At 36.0% G+C, this 14,723-nt stretch overlaps 1 protein-coding gene across 1 annotated transcript in view; it reads right to left on the reverse strand.

The window, feature by feature from the left end:
* PLCB1 (phospholipase C beta 1) overlaps positions 1-14,723 on the reverse strand; it is a 628,464-nt gene that overhangs the window by 97,312 nt on the left and 516,429 nt on the right. The window contains exons 27-30 of the mRNA XM_069065428.1: positions 5,235-5,311; positions 5,031-5,120; positions 4,428-4,485; positions 2,702-2,788 (exon numbers count right to left, since the gene is read on the reverse strand). Coding sequence (XP_068921529.1) covers positions 2,702-2,788; positions 4,428-4,485; positions 5,031-5,120; positions 5,235-5,311 — 312 coding nt within the window. The remainder of the gene's footprint in view (positions 1-2,701; positions 2,789-4,427; positions 4,486-5,030; positions 5,121-5,234; positions 5,312-14,723) is intronic.

The raw sequence follows: 14,723 nt of genomic DNA on the forward strand, positions 1-14,723 counted from the left end.
GATTCCAAGGGATTGTACAACTCCCATACTACCCCTCTCCTAACAGAGATATAGTAGACTCAGGGTGCAGAATTAGTCAAATATTTTTGAACATGACCAAGATGAGAATTTGTTTGCTTGACTAGGTATATTTGTTTTCTAAGTTTTGTTTCTTTTCCCCTTCTCCCCGCCCCCCCCCCAATAGGATTGAAGGGAAATGTGAGGGAGAAAGGAGATAAGTGGTAAGGAGAAGGCAAGAAAATAAATACTTATTCATTGAAATTTTTAAATTAAAAAAATTAGCATATGCTCAGGAAGAGAGTGAAGAGGTTCTCTTTAACAATTGGAGAGTTCTTCCTGAGTTCAGAAGATTCAGAAGAACCTAGTTAGATTCTTCTGAATTGCTCTAGTGTGCCATAACTGAGGAATGAGATACCAATGGAACATATTAGGGATATGGAAAGGCCTGTCCAAGCTGTTCACAGATTAACTCTTTGTTTACAAGATTAGCAATAATGAGGCCCTTTGTTCTATCACTGAGTACAGTGCTAAGCCTTGGAACTCTCTGACAACTCAAATTCTAGAACCCTCTTCTGCTCTTCCCAGGTTCAATGTGAACATTTTAGATAATCATGGCCTAATACTTCATCCAGTATAATATTCTATTATCAAGCCAAGCAAGCATCAACCATCCAATAGCAAATGTCTTTAATTAAAATACGAAAGCAATTTTTAAAATAAGCAAAAACCCAGTAAGATAACAAGCATTAAAGTAATTTTCTACTCCTTGGAAGAGGATGTAATCCCTAGCATCTCCCACTATGGTGGACAGAACAGAACATCCCAAGGAAAACTTATGAGAGAATGAGGAAACTGCTGATCAGTGAGCCAGTGGATGCTGTTGGAAAAACTGTTGATCATTGTACTCATCCCTTCTCTGCCTGCTCTGAGGAGCCAATTTGGCATCTTTCTGACCTCTGGAGATAGAGCAGAATCTTCTCCAGTCTCTCAGTTTGGATATGGCCTCCATGGGATTCTTCCCAGACTCATGGTTTAGGGGATGCCAAGACAGTAGCAATCCACACATTCCTCCCTCAGTTTATCCACTATGTCTGTTGCTTTCAGTTTGTCTCTTGGTCTCAAAGCATCCCCAAAACACCCAAGGACCACTTAGAATCAGTCACCACTCCCTTCCACATCTTAGTTCTTCCTTTTGTAACTGCCCTTCCATTTTCTTCCCTCTTCAAGTTTACTGGGAACAATTCCATATAAAGCTCCAAGTCTTCACAGTAGACCCTTTGCATTATCAATGGGTTGAAAGCTTCCTTGGAGAATGTCCATTAAGGCAAGGCCATTTCTGTTTTTATTTCATAAGCAGTAAACTTTACTCAAATAACAATACTTTCCTCTGTATGAAGTTCACACTGGATTGGCACTGGATTATTTGTTTATTATTACTATCCTACAAAATTTGGCATTTTTTTCATCACGAAACATTGAAGAATTAACCCCCCTTTTTTTTGGTAAATAAGCTTCATCACTGTGTAGAAAGTTAGGCATTTTCTTAAGCAGCTATTAAAATGTATTTTGCTTTGCCTTTATGGAAACAACTAAAAGATGGCTAAGAATATTTAAATAGGAGGTTGAGGTATAAGGAACAGGATAATTAGTAGCACTACCTGATGTTGAAATTTAAATCCTTATTGTTTCTAGTAAAACTCCATTACCACCACTGAAAAATTGGTTACCATGATGATTTCAGTGATAGGATTAAGAAATTAAGCTTAGAAAGGATCTTGTCAGAATAGGAAATATGGAGGTAAACTTGACCACAAAAATACATGAAATTAAATATTTTAAAAGCATAACATTGTTAACACATAAAGTAAAAAGCCTAATATATATGTGTGTGTGTATACACACATTCATACATATTTGTAAGTGTGTATACATGTATGTACATACATACATATATGTATATACAAAATTAAGGGCACAGAGTTTCTACTTACAAAAATCCTACCCCAACTTCCCCACTCATCTAGGATATAGTATCAACACCTTTCTGATCTCCATTTTTAGGTCTGCACCAATGTTGGAAGGACTGGTAGCATTTAGGATCCTTTTTCTAAACAAAAGTACTGTCTAATATAAATTCTAATTCCAACTTGGTGGAATGTATTTTAGAGGGTATATACTTTATTTGATCTAAAACAATTTAATTTACCAGACATTAGCAATCATTTGTTCATTTCAGTCACATGAACATTGATCTGATTTTTAAAAGATACAGACTCTAAAACAACAAATATAAGCTTAAGTATAATTTATTTTGTTAAATGATACTGAAAAGGCCAGACATATCACACACTTATATTGTAAAATTTGTACTTTTCTTTCTCATGATAATTTGGTGGGTTTACTCTATGTATTTATGTATCTACCTATCTATTCCATAGTGCTTGAGGAGATTCCAGTAAAGGGCACACTCTGCTGGACAGAGGCAGACTTTACATCAAATACCTGTCCCAGAAGGAAAGCTTTCCTGATCTGCTTAGCTAAATACACACTGAAAGAATTGCTACAATGGTATTATCAAGTTTTGAATAGAGGACTTGTACCAAAATGCTTATCAAACATAATCAAGAAATAACCTGCTTTTCCAACATGCACGTGTATGTGTGTGTACATACATCTGTGTGTGTGTGAATAGATAATTTACCTTTGGTTTTTCATCCAGTATCTGTTGACGAATCTCCTTGTGTTTCTCTAGAAGTTTCTCCTGTCTTTTGCTCTGTGCATCTTCTAGCTGAAAAAAGTAAAAACAGGATCAATTTCTTTGTTTCCTTTTTTTTCCTGTCATTTAGGACAAACATGACATTAATTTTTTTTTTCTTCCCCTCATTCCCAGTGAGAATGAAAGAGAAACAAAACCCATTTTACAGTCGTGTATAGTGAAGCAAAACAAATTTCCTCACTGGCCACATTGAAATAAATGTGTGTGTGTGTGTGTGTGTGTGTGTGTGTGTGTGTGTGTGTGAAATTCTCTGCTGTGAATCCTTCAACTCTCTATATAGAGGTAGGTAGCCTCCTTTCTCTGGAATTGTGGTTGGTCATTATATTGATGCAAGTTCCTTTTTCTTTCAAAGTTGTTTGTTTTTATCATTATTGTCACTGTATAAATTATTCTCCTGGTTCTGTTTACTTTCCTCTGCATCAATTCATATGTCTTCTCAGGATACAGGTTCAATTTCAAAAAAATGTTCAAGATTACACTTTGAAAGTAAATGAAAACTTTATAAAACTCTAGTTAACATAGCTGTTTTGATACTTTACACTCTGGCTCAAGGACCTTAAATGTCCTTGCTAGCAGAGATTCCTTCATATGTTAATTAAACAAGCATTTATTTAATAAGTAATCATGGCAGGTGCTAGGAATAAATAGAAGAAAAATAAAGAAATAGTCCTTGACTTCAATGAACTCACATTCTATTGATAGAAAAAAATATGTACATAAATAAATAAATCCCAAATATATGCAAAATAAATATATAGTAATATGGGAGGGGAACATATAGGAAAGGGGGGATCAGGAAATCCCTCTATTAGAAGAGGGCACATAAGTATCACACCAGTATCATTTTTTGTTTCCACTTTTCTAGGGATGTGCCATACAATGAACAACCAAAAAATTTCTGAATTAAAAACCAAATAAGTTAACACCTGAGAAAAGCTCATTAGGCAGATCGAGGAAGTTTAAAAGAATTTTTTCTTTGTATCACTAACTTCATAACTTTCTTAGCCTCAGTTTCCTTTTCTATAAAATGAAGGTAATTTTTCAAAATCAAGCTTATTTGTAATTTAAGGCACCTACCTTAAAGGGTTATTTTAGAGATCAAATAAGATAGTATATGCCAGCCTTAAAGAGCTACACGTGTTAGCGATTCTTCTTCTGTGTGCTGAAACATATGGAAATAATTGTCCCTCTGATTGGAGGGTGGGACCGTGAACCTCCATTTAAGGAGAGCTCAGTTCAGACCTTTCTCCTTTGGTTGCTCTACTTTATTTCTACAATATGTCCCAGGGATTGGGATAACCTTAGCAGCCCAGGTACTCCATCTCATCCATACCCTCTGCCTCTCTGATTGGAGGGTGGGGCCATGAATTACAAATCTCTATGTAAAGAGAGAGTTCCCCTGACATCCCCATGCACCCTTTCAGCTTTTTGTATTTTGTTTCACCTCCATTAGATTGTAAGCTCCTTCAAGGCCTGGTCTTTTCCTCCCCCACCCCCACTCCCATCCCATTTGTATCCACCCCATTTAGTACTATAATAGGTGCTTAATAAATGTCTATTAACTATTTATTATTAAGGAGCTACAGTTTCATTATCTTTTAGAAACTAAGACATTTTGTGGTGTCAAAGAGAAAAGAAATGGCTAACATACTCTCTTAATGTACTGCACCACTTCTTGGATGTATGACCGGATCATTTCAGTCTTCTCCCTAGAAGCAAATAATTAGTTTATTATTAGACTAGTATACATACAGACTACAATCCTTACAATTGATTTGGTTTCAAAATTGGTTCTATGTTAACTTTTAAATGCCTTTTGAACCTTATACATATAATCCAGTACTACAGATGTGTACATTATTAAGGAGTTATACAAACTGTTGTAATATTTTTAGCTAATTCTGGGTTTTAAAAGCCCCTAAAAATTGAACTGGAATTTATGTATGAGTGAGTAAATATGTAGCAGATTAAGAAGGAATTCCTCTGGGTTAGCTAGGTGGTGCAGCAAATAGAGCACCAGCTCTAGAGTCAGGAGGACCTGAGTTCAAATTTGGCCTCAGACACTTAACACACTGACTAGCAGTGTGACCTTGGACAAGTCACTTAACCCCAATTGCCCTGCCCTTTCCCCTCCAAAAAGCAAAAAAAAAAGAAGAAGAAGAAGGAGGAGGAGGAGGAGGAGGAGGAGGAGGAGGCCGCCCTCCACTTCCCAACCAGGCTCTCCAAGGGTATTTTTGCTAGTATTTTTACATACTCTTCCATTTGGCTCTTGTCTTTCGACTTTGCTTCTGTTATCTTCTCCTGCCTTTTTTTATCCATTTTCTTCTTCAACTCTTTCTTTTCTCTAAAAGTCAAAGAAGCAATAAGGAGAAAAAAAGTCAAATGAATGAAAGAATTTTTACTGAATATATTTATAAATACATAAAATACTTCCACCTTAATGAAAATTTCTCCTTACTTCTCACAAATTTCTTTCAGTTTCTTTAACTGATTGTTCTGGCATTCTTCTGCAACATCTGTCAGCTTCTGAATAAGCTGGGGAGAGAAAAGGACAAATTGTAGAATTCAATTATTAGTGAGTGGGGTACACTCTCTGCACTCTCTGTGAAGACTCCTCAGAATGAGGAGAAGGGAGGGGGACTATCTCTAAACCAGAGACAGACTTTTGTAAGACTGAACAGACCTGAGCTGCTGGATTTCCTAAGAAATTACACAACCTAGGACCCTTCCCCCTTCCCTTGCTATCAATCAGCCTTAAGCCCTTCAGGAATTTTAGGAATCTCTTAGAGACCTTCCCCCTTCTTCACTTTGGAGTTTGCCAAATAAGAATAGGTACATTTGGATTAACTATCCCCTATTTCCTTGTTCCTTATAGTTGGAGGAGATTTCCAGCCCAGACTGTAAGCCCACCTCCCAGCCACTGAGAGATAGTGGCAGGCTTCTTTATTCCTTATCATTGGAGGAGATTTTGTGCTTAGATTGTAAGCCCACCTCCCAGACATTGGGAGAAGGGACAGCAGTGGGAGGGGGCTTAATTTAGGGCATAAATTCTTGTTCCATCTTCTGTAACATGCCTCATCCTGCTGGTTCATACTGGTAGAAGGGATGCCCTCTTCTCTCAAGAATTGAGTAAAATGTCCTTTTCTTTCCTCAAGACACATCTTCCTTTAAAATTTTGGAAGTCAAGGGATTTTTGGGGTTCCCATACCCCACACATTAAGAATGAAGATTTTTCCCCTCCACACCAGAGTCTTAGTGGAAAATCCCCAGACTGATATCTAGAAAGAAGTCATATAACTAACACTAAGAAGTTACAAATATTTATTGGCATATACCCAACTTTAGAAACAGAGATAATAAAATGAAGTGACTGGAAGATAGAGGAAGTATGCCCTGGGTACCAGGGGATTAACTAGAGCAGTGTGATATAAATGGATAGAGCACCTGACTTGGATTCAGAAAGATCAGATTTCAGTTACTGCCTCAGACACTTACTAGTTGTGTGACTCTGGATAAGTCACTTAATCTTTCTATGCCTCAGTTTCTTCATCTGTAAAATGGGGATAATAACAACACCTATATCACAGGGCTGTTGTAAGGATACGATGAGTTAAGATATGTAAGGGGTTTTGCAAACCTTAAAATGTTTATGCTAACTCTTATCATTACATTGCTCTCCTTGTTGTTATATTGCTGTGGAAACTAAGGAAGACTAGCTTCAAAAAGAATTGTAGCTATCAATTTTGACCACAACCATACTTGAGCTACCAGACAATTAGGTAGAGAGGAGAAAAGGCAGGAGGTAACAGTTACCAGTTCACATTCCTATGTGATCCCTAAAATCAAAGCAGGGTCCTTCCCAATGCTAGAAGTCATAGTCATTCCAGAACATTGTATTCCTAACTATGTCCTTCAAATATCAGTCTCTCAAAAAATATTTATTGAGTAATTTTATGTAGTTGATATTTTACTCACTACAATAGTTACTTATTGGCAATGTGATGACAAATTAACAGTTTATAAAATTAAATTCTCAGCTCTAATATATGAGAATGAAAGAGATCAGAGAAATGAACACTTACAGAATTATAACAAAGGATCCACATCAATTAAACATTAATATGAAACTTGATTCATTCATCTGGTTACTTAAAAGTTATACAAATATTAAGTTAGATTTGACAGTGGGATCACTACTTATTCAAAATAAAATTGATTATAATGACATTCATAATTAAAGGCTTTGAAAATATAATTTAATTTTTGATGGAATTTATTAAACATCTTTGTGCTAAAATAAAAGCATCAAGAATCTATTTCATTATGTTTTATCTTGAATCCTGATATATACTAACTGTATGACCTAATCTTTCTGAGTCTCAAAGTTCTCATCTTTAAAATGATGATAGTACTTAAGTGACATATATCACATGGCCATGAGGAAGGTACTTTGTAAACCTTGAAGAACCATATAGAGTTCCAAAAGTCAATGCATTTTAAAATTTTAATAGTATAAAACCTAGTAGGAAGGTAGGAGATGTGATAGATGGAATGCTGGGTCTGGATTTAGGTGAACCTGAATTCAAACCTGATCTCAGACACTTACTAGCTATGTGACCCTGGGCAAGTCACTTAACTCTTCTCTTTTCAGTTTCCTCATCTGTAAAATGATCTGGAGAATAAAATGGCAATCAGTACAGAATCTTTGCCAAGAAAAGCCGAAATGGGATCATGGAGATTTGGACATGACTAAAGTGACTCAACGCTCACGAGAAATATAAAACCACACTAAGACTTTGGGGATACCCTGCATGACAGTGAATGATTTATCAGTACTGCTGTTGTTGAAAGCAATTTTGCCTCTATCCTTGACCTTCTTCTTATGTTTTAGCGATGTCATGTTGATTGTCTGAAATCTGGCTTTCTCTATACATCATTACATCTCTGGAAATTAGGAGGCACAATGGTAAGAGCTCTAGGCCTAAAGTAAGGAAACACATTTAACTAGCTTGTGTGGCCTTGAAAAGGTCATTTAGCAGATGCTGTCATTTCATTTTCCTAAACTGTAAAATAGGAAGAATTATAGCCTCTATCTCACAGAGTTGTGAGTCTCAAATGAAATATCTGTATAGCATTTGTTCAGTTGTTTCTGACTCTTCATAACCCTATTGGAGGTTTTCTTGGCAAAGATATTAGACAAAAAGGTTTGCCTTTTCCAGCTCATTTTCCAGATGAGGAAACTGAGGCAAATAGGGTTAAGTAACTTGCTCAGGGTGACACAGCTAGTAGGTGTGTAAGGCAGGATTTGCACTCAGGAAGATGAATCTTCCTGACTCAAGGCCCACACTCTATCCACTATGCCATCTAGCTGGCCTAGGATTTAGCACAACACCTGGCATCTAGCTGGTGTTTAATAAATGCATGTTCTCTCCCTCCATATCGGGTAGTTTTCCATACTGTCTTCTCCATGAAAGAACAATACTTTTCTCTGCCTTATGTCTCCCCCTGCACACTCACCCACCCTCTTGGAAAAGTAGAGTTTGGTTCTGTACTATTTAGCATTTTCATGCCCAAATTAAATAAAAACATATATGGCACACTTACCAAATTTGTATATGACACATGGAAGGTATTGCTAACACCCTAGATAACTGAATAAAGAATTAAAAAGATCTCGAGGTGTTAGTACATTGTAGTGAATCTAAGAGGGAATCTAATAGGGATAAATGAGGGAATCTTACACTCAGGTTAAAAAGAAAAAAAAAACTTTCTGAATATATAAGATTAGGGAGATGTGTCCCAATGGTAGTTAGTAAGAAAAATATCTAGGGATTTTAGTGGTCTGCAAGTTCCATATGAGTGAAAAGAATAATATAGAAGCTAAGAAAGTTGCCAGAATATATACTAAGTCAGAAGGAAGGCTTAGTAAGATTACTAAAAGAAAGTGATTGTGAACTTCATTAGTCAAAGACCAGAGAAATGGTAGTGCCTGGGTAGCCTGCTGCAGTCTGATCTTATATGGAGTACAGTGGCAAATCCTATGTATGCATTTAGGATGGATTTTGATAGCCTGGAAAACATCTGGATGAAGGCAATCAGAAGGTGAAGTCAAATCAACAAGCATTTTATTAAGCATTTAGTAAGAGCTGGGAACTGTACTAAGCCCTGGGGATACAAATAAAGGCAAAAAATGATCTCTGCCACTAAGGAACTCACAGTCTAAGGAGACAAATACCTATGTGCAAAGGTGGCACAGTGGATAGAGCACCAGGCCTGGTATCTGGAAGATCTGAGTTCAAATCTAACCTCAGACTCTTAGTATCTATGTGACCCAGGATTAAGTCACCCCCCATTTGTTTCAGTTTCTCATCCATACAATGGGGACACATTAGAAAAGGATAGAGCTAAGCACTCCAGTATCTCTGCCAACAAAACCCCATGGATGAAAGTCCATGAGCTCACATAGAGTTAACCTGAACTGAACTAAACAACAAACAAGTACTGCTTCTCCTGCATCCTATATATATTTTTTAAGCAATCAGAGTTAAGTAACTTGCTCAAGGTTACAGGGCCAGTTATTTCTGGGTGTGGTGCTGAGTGTCTGAGCCCAGGATTCGATCTCCAGGTCATCCCAACACTGGAGCCGGTGCTCTTACTCGCTGAGCCACCTGGCCGCCCCTATCGTATAAATTTTGAAGCACCTAGGGGCCAGGTTATGAAGGGGTGTGAAAGCTAGAGTATTTTAGATTTGGTCCTGGAAGTAATAGGAAGCACTAGAGTTTAATCTACAAGGGAGGTAACATGTTCATACCTGAGCTTTAGGAAGATCTCTGAGAGAGATGATTATTAATAACCAATGGTTTGGGGAAATCCAGAGTTCCACCTTTTTCTAAAATTCCCTCCGATGGTTAAACTAACTTTCTCCTCAAAAGTGATCAGACCCTACCCAAACAAACAAGGAATTTAATTTAAGGTAGAGAAGCCCTTTGTGCTCTACATAGGTTTGAATGGGGATAAATTCTTTGATTAGATTGCTCAAGGCTGGACAATTTAGGATTAAATGACATAATTGAAGTTACATCTCTCACAGCCCCCAGACCCTCTTTGTAATATTAATTTCCTCTCATTACTTGATAACCAAACAGCTGATTACCACACTCAGAAACACTCACTCTTCCAAGGCCATATAAACTGTGAGCTCACTGCCACAAGGAAGCTTTGGAATTTGATAGTGTCACTGATCCTTTTATTAATAATATGCTAGATTTATTAATAAAAAGATTAATGACCCACAAACAATGTCTCTTGAACTTTTCAAACCTCACATAATTTTTTACAACTGAGTAGAGGATGAAATGGAGTAAGGGTAAACTTGAGGCTGGGAAACCAACCAGCAAGCTGTTATAATAGTCCAAGTGTGACGTGATGAGGGCCTGAACAAAGTGGTGCCACTGTCAGGGAAGAGAAGGAGCTATATATGTATGAGATGTGTTGAGCAAGGATCAACAAGAGATTGGTTATGAGAGTGAGGAGTTGAGAATGACATCTATGTTAAGGGTCTGTGAAGAGTCTAGAGATTATCACATACACACATGTATATGTCATAGTATGATACATGTCACATATGTATATGTATCCAGGTGAGCTGAAATAAATAGGGATGTTTAGTTTTGAGAAGAGAAGGCTTAGAGGAGGACATGATAGATATATCAGTCATTGAATACTTGAAGGGTTTTCAAGAAATATTGGGCTTATTCTGTTTGTTCTCACCAGGCAAAACAAGGAACATGGACAGAATTTGCAGAGAAGTAATTTTATATCTAGTATGATCTTCCTTCTAATTAGATCTATACATAAGTGGAAAGCAGTTTTGGTTGAGTGATGGAGTCAGAGACCAGATTATAAACTTGGGGTTAAGAAATGAATAGGAAATGAGGAACTAGTGTCTATGAGACTAGATAACTTTTTTCTAGGAATGTTGCTGCAAAAAAAGGAAAGATACAGGAGGGGCTAAGTTTCTTTACATTGATCCTATATTGGCTATGTTCATTTGTTCCCCATCTCCTTTGAGCCCCCTTTTATGAGTCACCTTCTTTCCCCTTTGAATATAATAATGTGGGTATATATACGTATATAAATCTTATACAAAATGTATATTTTATATCACTGAAGAAATTAATTTTGCTTGACTATGAATATTTGTTGATGTTGCAACAAAGTTGTTTTTCTTCTTTTTCCTCCCAACGGAGTAGGAGGTTAAAAAGAAAGAAAATGAATTTATTTTTTTTAATAGATAAATATGTGTGTTGGGGGAATGACAGTGTTACAGATGTGCCCTTTCAGATGAGGTCACTGTATCATTGGTTTTACTTAGCAGTAATAATATTATAGATTTTCTAAGATACTTATTTCTAGTAATATGCCATTATTTCCAAGAATATGTTGCTAAACAACAAAAAATTTAATGTGACTTTAATTGGTAACTGTTTTGCCTCAAGATAAGGGAGAGAAGAAGAAAACATAGATAGTAAGACCATAATTAGTTTTTTTACAGTCTCCCCTATTCCCAGTGCCTTCCCTCTGACATTATTTCCCATGTACAATATATATCTCTTGTATGTATACAGTTGTTTCCATGTTGTCTCCATTAGAATCTAAGCTCCTTGAGCACAGGAACTATGTTTTTGCCTTACTCTGTGTCCCAGGCCTTATCACCATACCTGGCACACACACAGACACACATGTGTGTGTGCACATATACATATTGTAATATGTATAAACACAAAATAAACAATTATTTAACTAATCTAAGGACGCGACTACATTAAAAGGTTAAACAAGCTTGCTTTTGACTGTGACTTAGCAGGCAATATACACTCAAGAACCTTCAATCTTTATTTGCATTAATTGGTGGGCAAATAGAAATTACTTTGCAAACGTCAAAGTTATATTTGCATAAGCTATAACTGTTACTATTATCATATTTCTTTATGGAAAAAAGTTTTTTTTTTTTTGAGTGGGGAAAGCAAGGAAATTGGAGTTAAGTGACTTGCCTAAGGTCTCATAGCTCGTGTGTCAAGTATCTGGAGCCAAATTTGAACTCAGGTCCTCCTGACTCTAGGGCCAGTACTCTATTCACTATGCCACCTTGTTGTCCCAAAAGTATTTTTTAAAAGATAGATAGCAATAATAGCTAAATAATGATAATGAGCATGTAGTTCCCTGGGATAGTATGTTAATAAATAGGAAAAAAAAACCCAGTAAAAACCAGTAAATAGATTTTAATTTTATCCTGGTGTTTAAATTCATTGGGCCCCTAGAAAATAAAAAAGTATTTCAGCTATTTTACACTTCTCTTTATTATTCATCCCTAATGCCTTTGTCAACCATTTTTAATCTTTTAGAAACAATAACACAACAACAAAACTCTTGACCTTTCTTTAAAAAAAAAAATCCTTGTTTATCTTCATCTCCATGGTCAACTGTACTAGATTAAAAACTCAATTATACATGCGGGATGTGGGGAGGAAGGGAAGCAATAGCAGTGAGAAATTTCTGTGGTAGATTATACTTTGGGTTTTCAGTTCATAAAGCACTGAAATTATAGTTTGAATATAGTAAGTTTGCGGAATCTCTGAGGAAGGATAATTATGGGAAATAGGAAAAATGCCAAAGTTCTAAATGTTTATAATAACCCTAATAATTTTTTTTCTCTTTTCAGTTTCTATTTTTAAACAAGTGTGTCTCCCTTTTTGTACAATACTAAAGGCATGATCGGACCATGGCACCCCATAAACATTTGACTTTTGTCAAGAATCATTCATTTTTTGAACAGAAAATATATTTTTTGACATTTTTGAGAATGGCAAGGTACTTTTAAAAGATAAATATCACTGAAGGAAATTGAATTTCCAATTTAGGATGTTGCTTATCCCTTTTTTTCCCCTCTCAAAAAAAGGGGCAAAGGTCAATCTTTAAAAAAGGCAGCCACTCATTCTTCCAAATACTCAACTTTTATGTCTTTCATATCTGTCTATTTATTATTAAAAACTTCCTACAGCTACACAGCCTTTGAAGTTCTAGCTTTTCATGTTTCCTTTCAAAACCTTGACACTACAGTCATGTATAGCTCAGTGTTTAATTACCCCTGGGGATTTTTTTAACCAGAAAAGAAGTGGAAAAGAAAGGAATATACTAGATAAAATTCTTTTCAGATGCAAATAGTTTGATTCACTGAAATTTAAACTGATTATAATTGTTTTTCTTGTAATAAAAACTTGGTCAGTGTAAATGCCAACTTTCTCCCTAAGATCTTACAGTATGTGGATAATATTACAACATTATCACTTAACAAATAGCTAATTAAAATAACATTATAGCATCAAAAACTGTAATAGAAAGAATAAAGATTGAGAGTCTAGAAACCTTAGTAATTCTAGGTTTCTAATTAACCTTTTAATCCTATACAAGTCATATAGTATGTCATTTGGTGTCAGGGCAGCTAATTGGCACAGTACATAGAGCACCAAGTCTGCAATCCAGAAGATTCATGTTTTGAAGTTCAAATCTACACTTAGATATTTACTTGCTGTGTGACCCTGGGCAAGTCATTTAACCCTGTTTGCCTCAGTTTACTCATCTATAAAATTATTTGGAGAAGGAAATGGCAAACCATTCCAGTACTGTTGTCAATAAAACCCCAAATGGGGTCATGAAGAGTTGGACACAACTGAAATGCCTGAACAACAAAAATCAATCGATTTAATTCAATACCACACTAAGCTTTATTAAATGCCACATGCCCAGTGCTGTGCATTTTAAAGCATTTATTGAACAACTACTATGTGTAGGAAATTTGCTAGATCTTCTGAAGACAAAGATAAAAATGAGACATGGAACCTGCCCTCAAGATGATCATAAGGTCATAGACTTAGATCTGCAAAGGACTTCAAAAGTCATCTAGTCCAACCCCATCCTTCTATAGATGAAGAAACTGCAGTCCTAGGTGGTTAAATGGCTTTGAATGGTTAGTCAAATGGGTACTAAATGGCATTGATGTGGTACTACTGTGTTCTCTTACTCCAAATCCATGTATAAAAGTAAATAGATATGAAAACACACAAAGCTAAACAAAATCAGTTAGAGGAGTGAGTACTAACCACTTTCTCTTCTTTACATGAGCTTTAAGATTGCTTTTAAGCTCTAATATTCAATGATTCCAAATGTGGCACTGAAATTAAATAATATTTTAAGATACTGATATTCAAATACAAAAATACTAATGTATTTCCTCATCTCTCTTTCCTGGCTTCCCTCAAGTCCTCCATAATCTTAACTACATTCTCTCTGGGATTATCTGTAATTTATACTGAATATATCTTGCCTGTATATTGTCATTTGCATGTTGTCCTCCCCATTAGAATATAAAATCCTTGAGAGCAGGGAGTTGTCTTTTCTCTTTTTTCCATTTTCTTAGCACTTAATACAGTGCCTGGCACATAGTAGGCATTTAACATGCTAGGTGACCTATGGAGGTATCTTATTAAATAGCTCCTATTGGCTTCTAGATAAGGATGTTTTTGCCTGTCCTTTTATTCTTACTTTGTCCAATAAAATATACATCAAAGAAAATGGAAGAGATGTAGTAGAAATTCCAAGCATTTTTTTTAATAGAAAGAGAAATATATTGCCTATTGTAAAGAGCTCATGCTAATAAAGGGCTTTCTTGGATAGTTAGTAAAATAGCTAAGCTGTACTTGCTCAATAAAATAATTATAGACTTTTCAAAGAATTACAACTCACAGAAAGTAGAGGTGTAAGAGGCCATTTAGTCCAATTCATACCTGAACAAGAGTCCCCTAACAATAATCCTGTCAAGTGGTCATTCACCTTTTTGCTTGAAAACCTCTTGCAAGAGAAGGATTTAGTCAGGGAAGGCAGCCCATCT

The sequence above is a fragment of the Petaurus breviceps genome, unplaced genomic scaffold (genome assembly GCF_028583685.1).
Source record: "Petaurus breviceps papuanus isolate PSGF00001 unplaced genomic scaffold, PetGlider_PUasm1.0 90686, whole genome shotgun sequence".
Classification (NCBI taxonomy): Eukaryota; Metazoa; Chordata; class Mammalia; order Diprotodontia; family Petauridae; genus Petaurus; species Petaurus breviceps.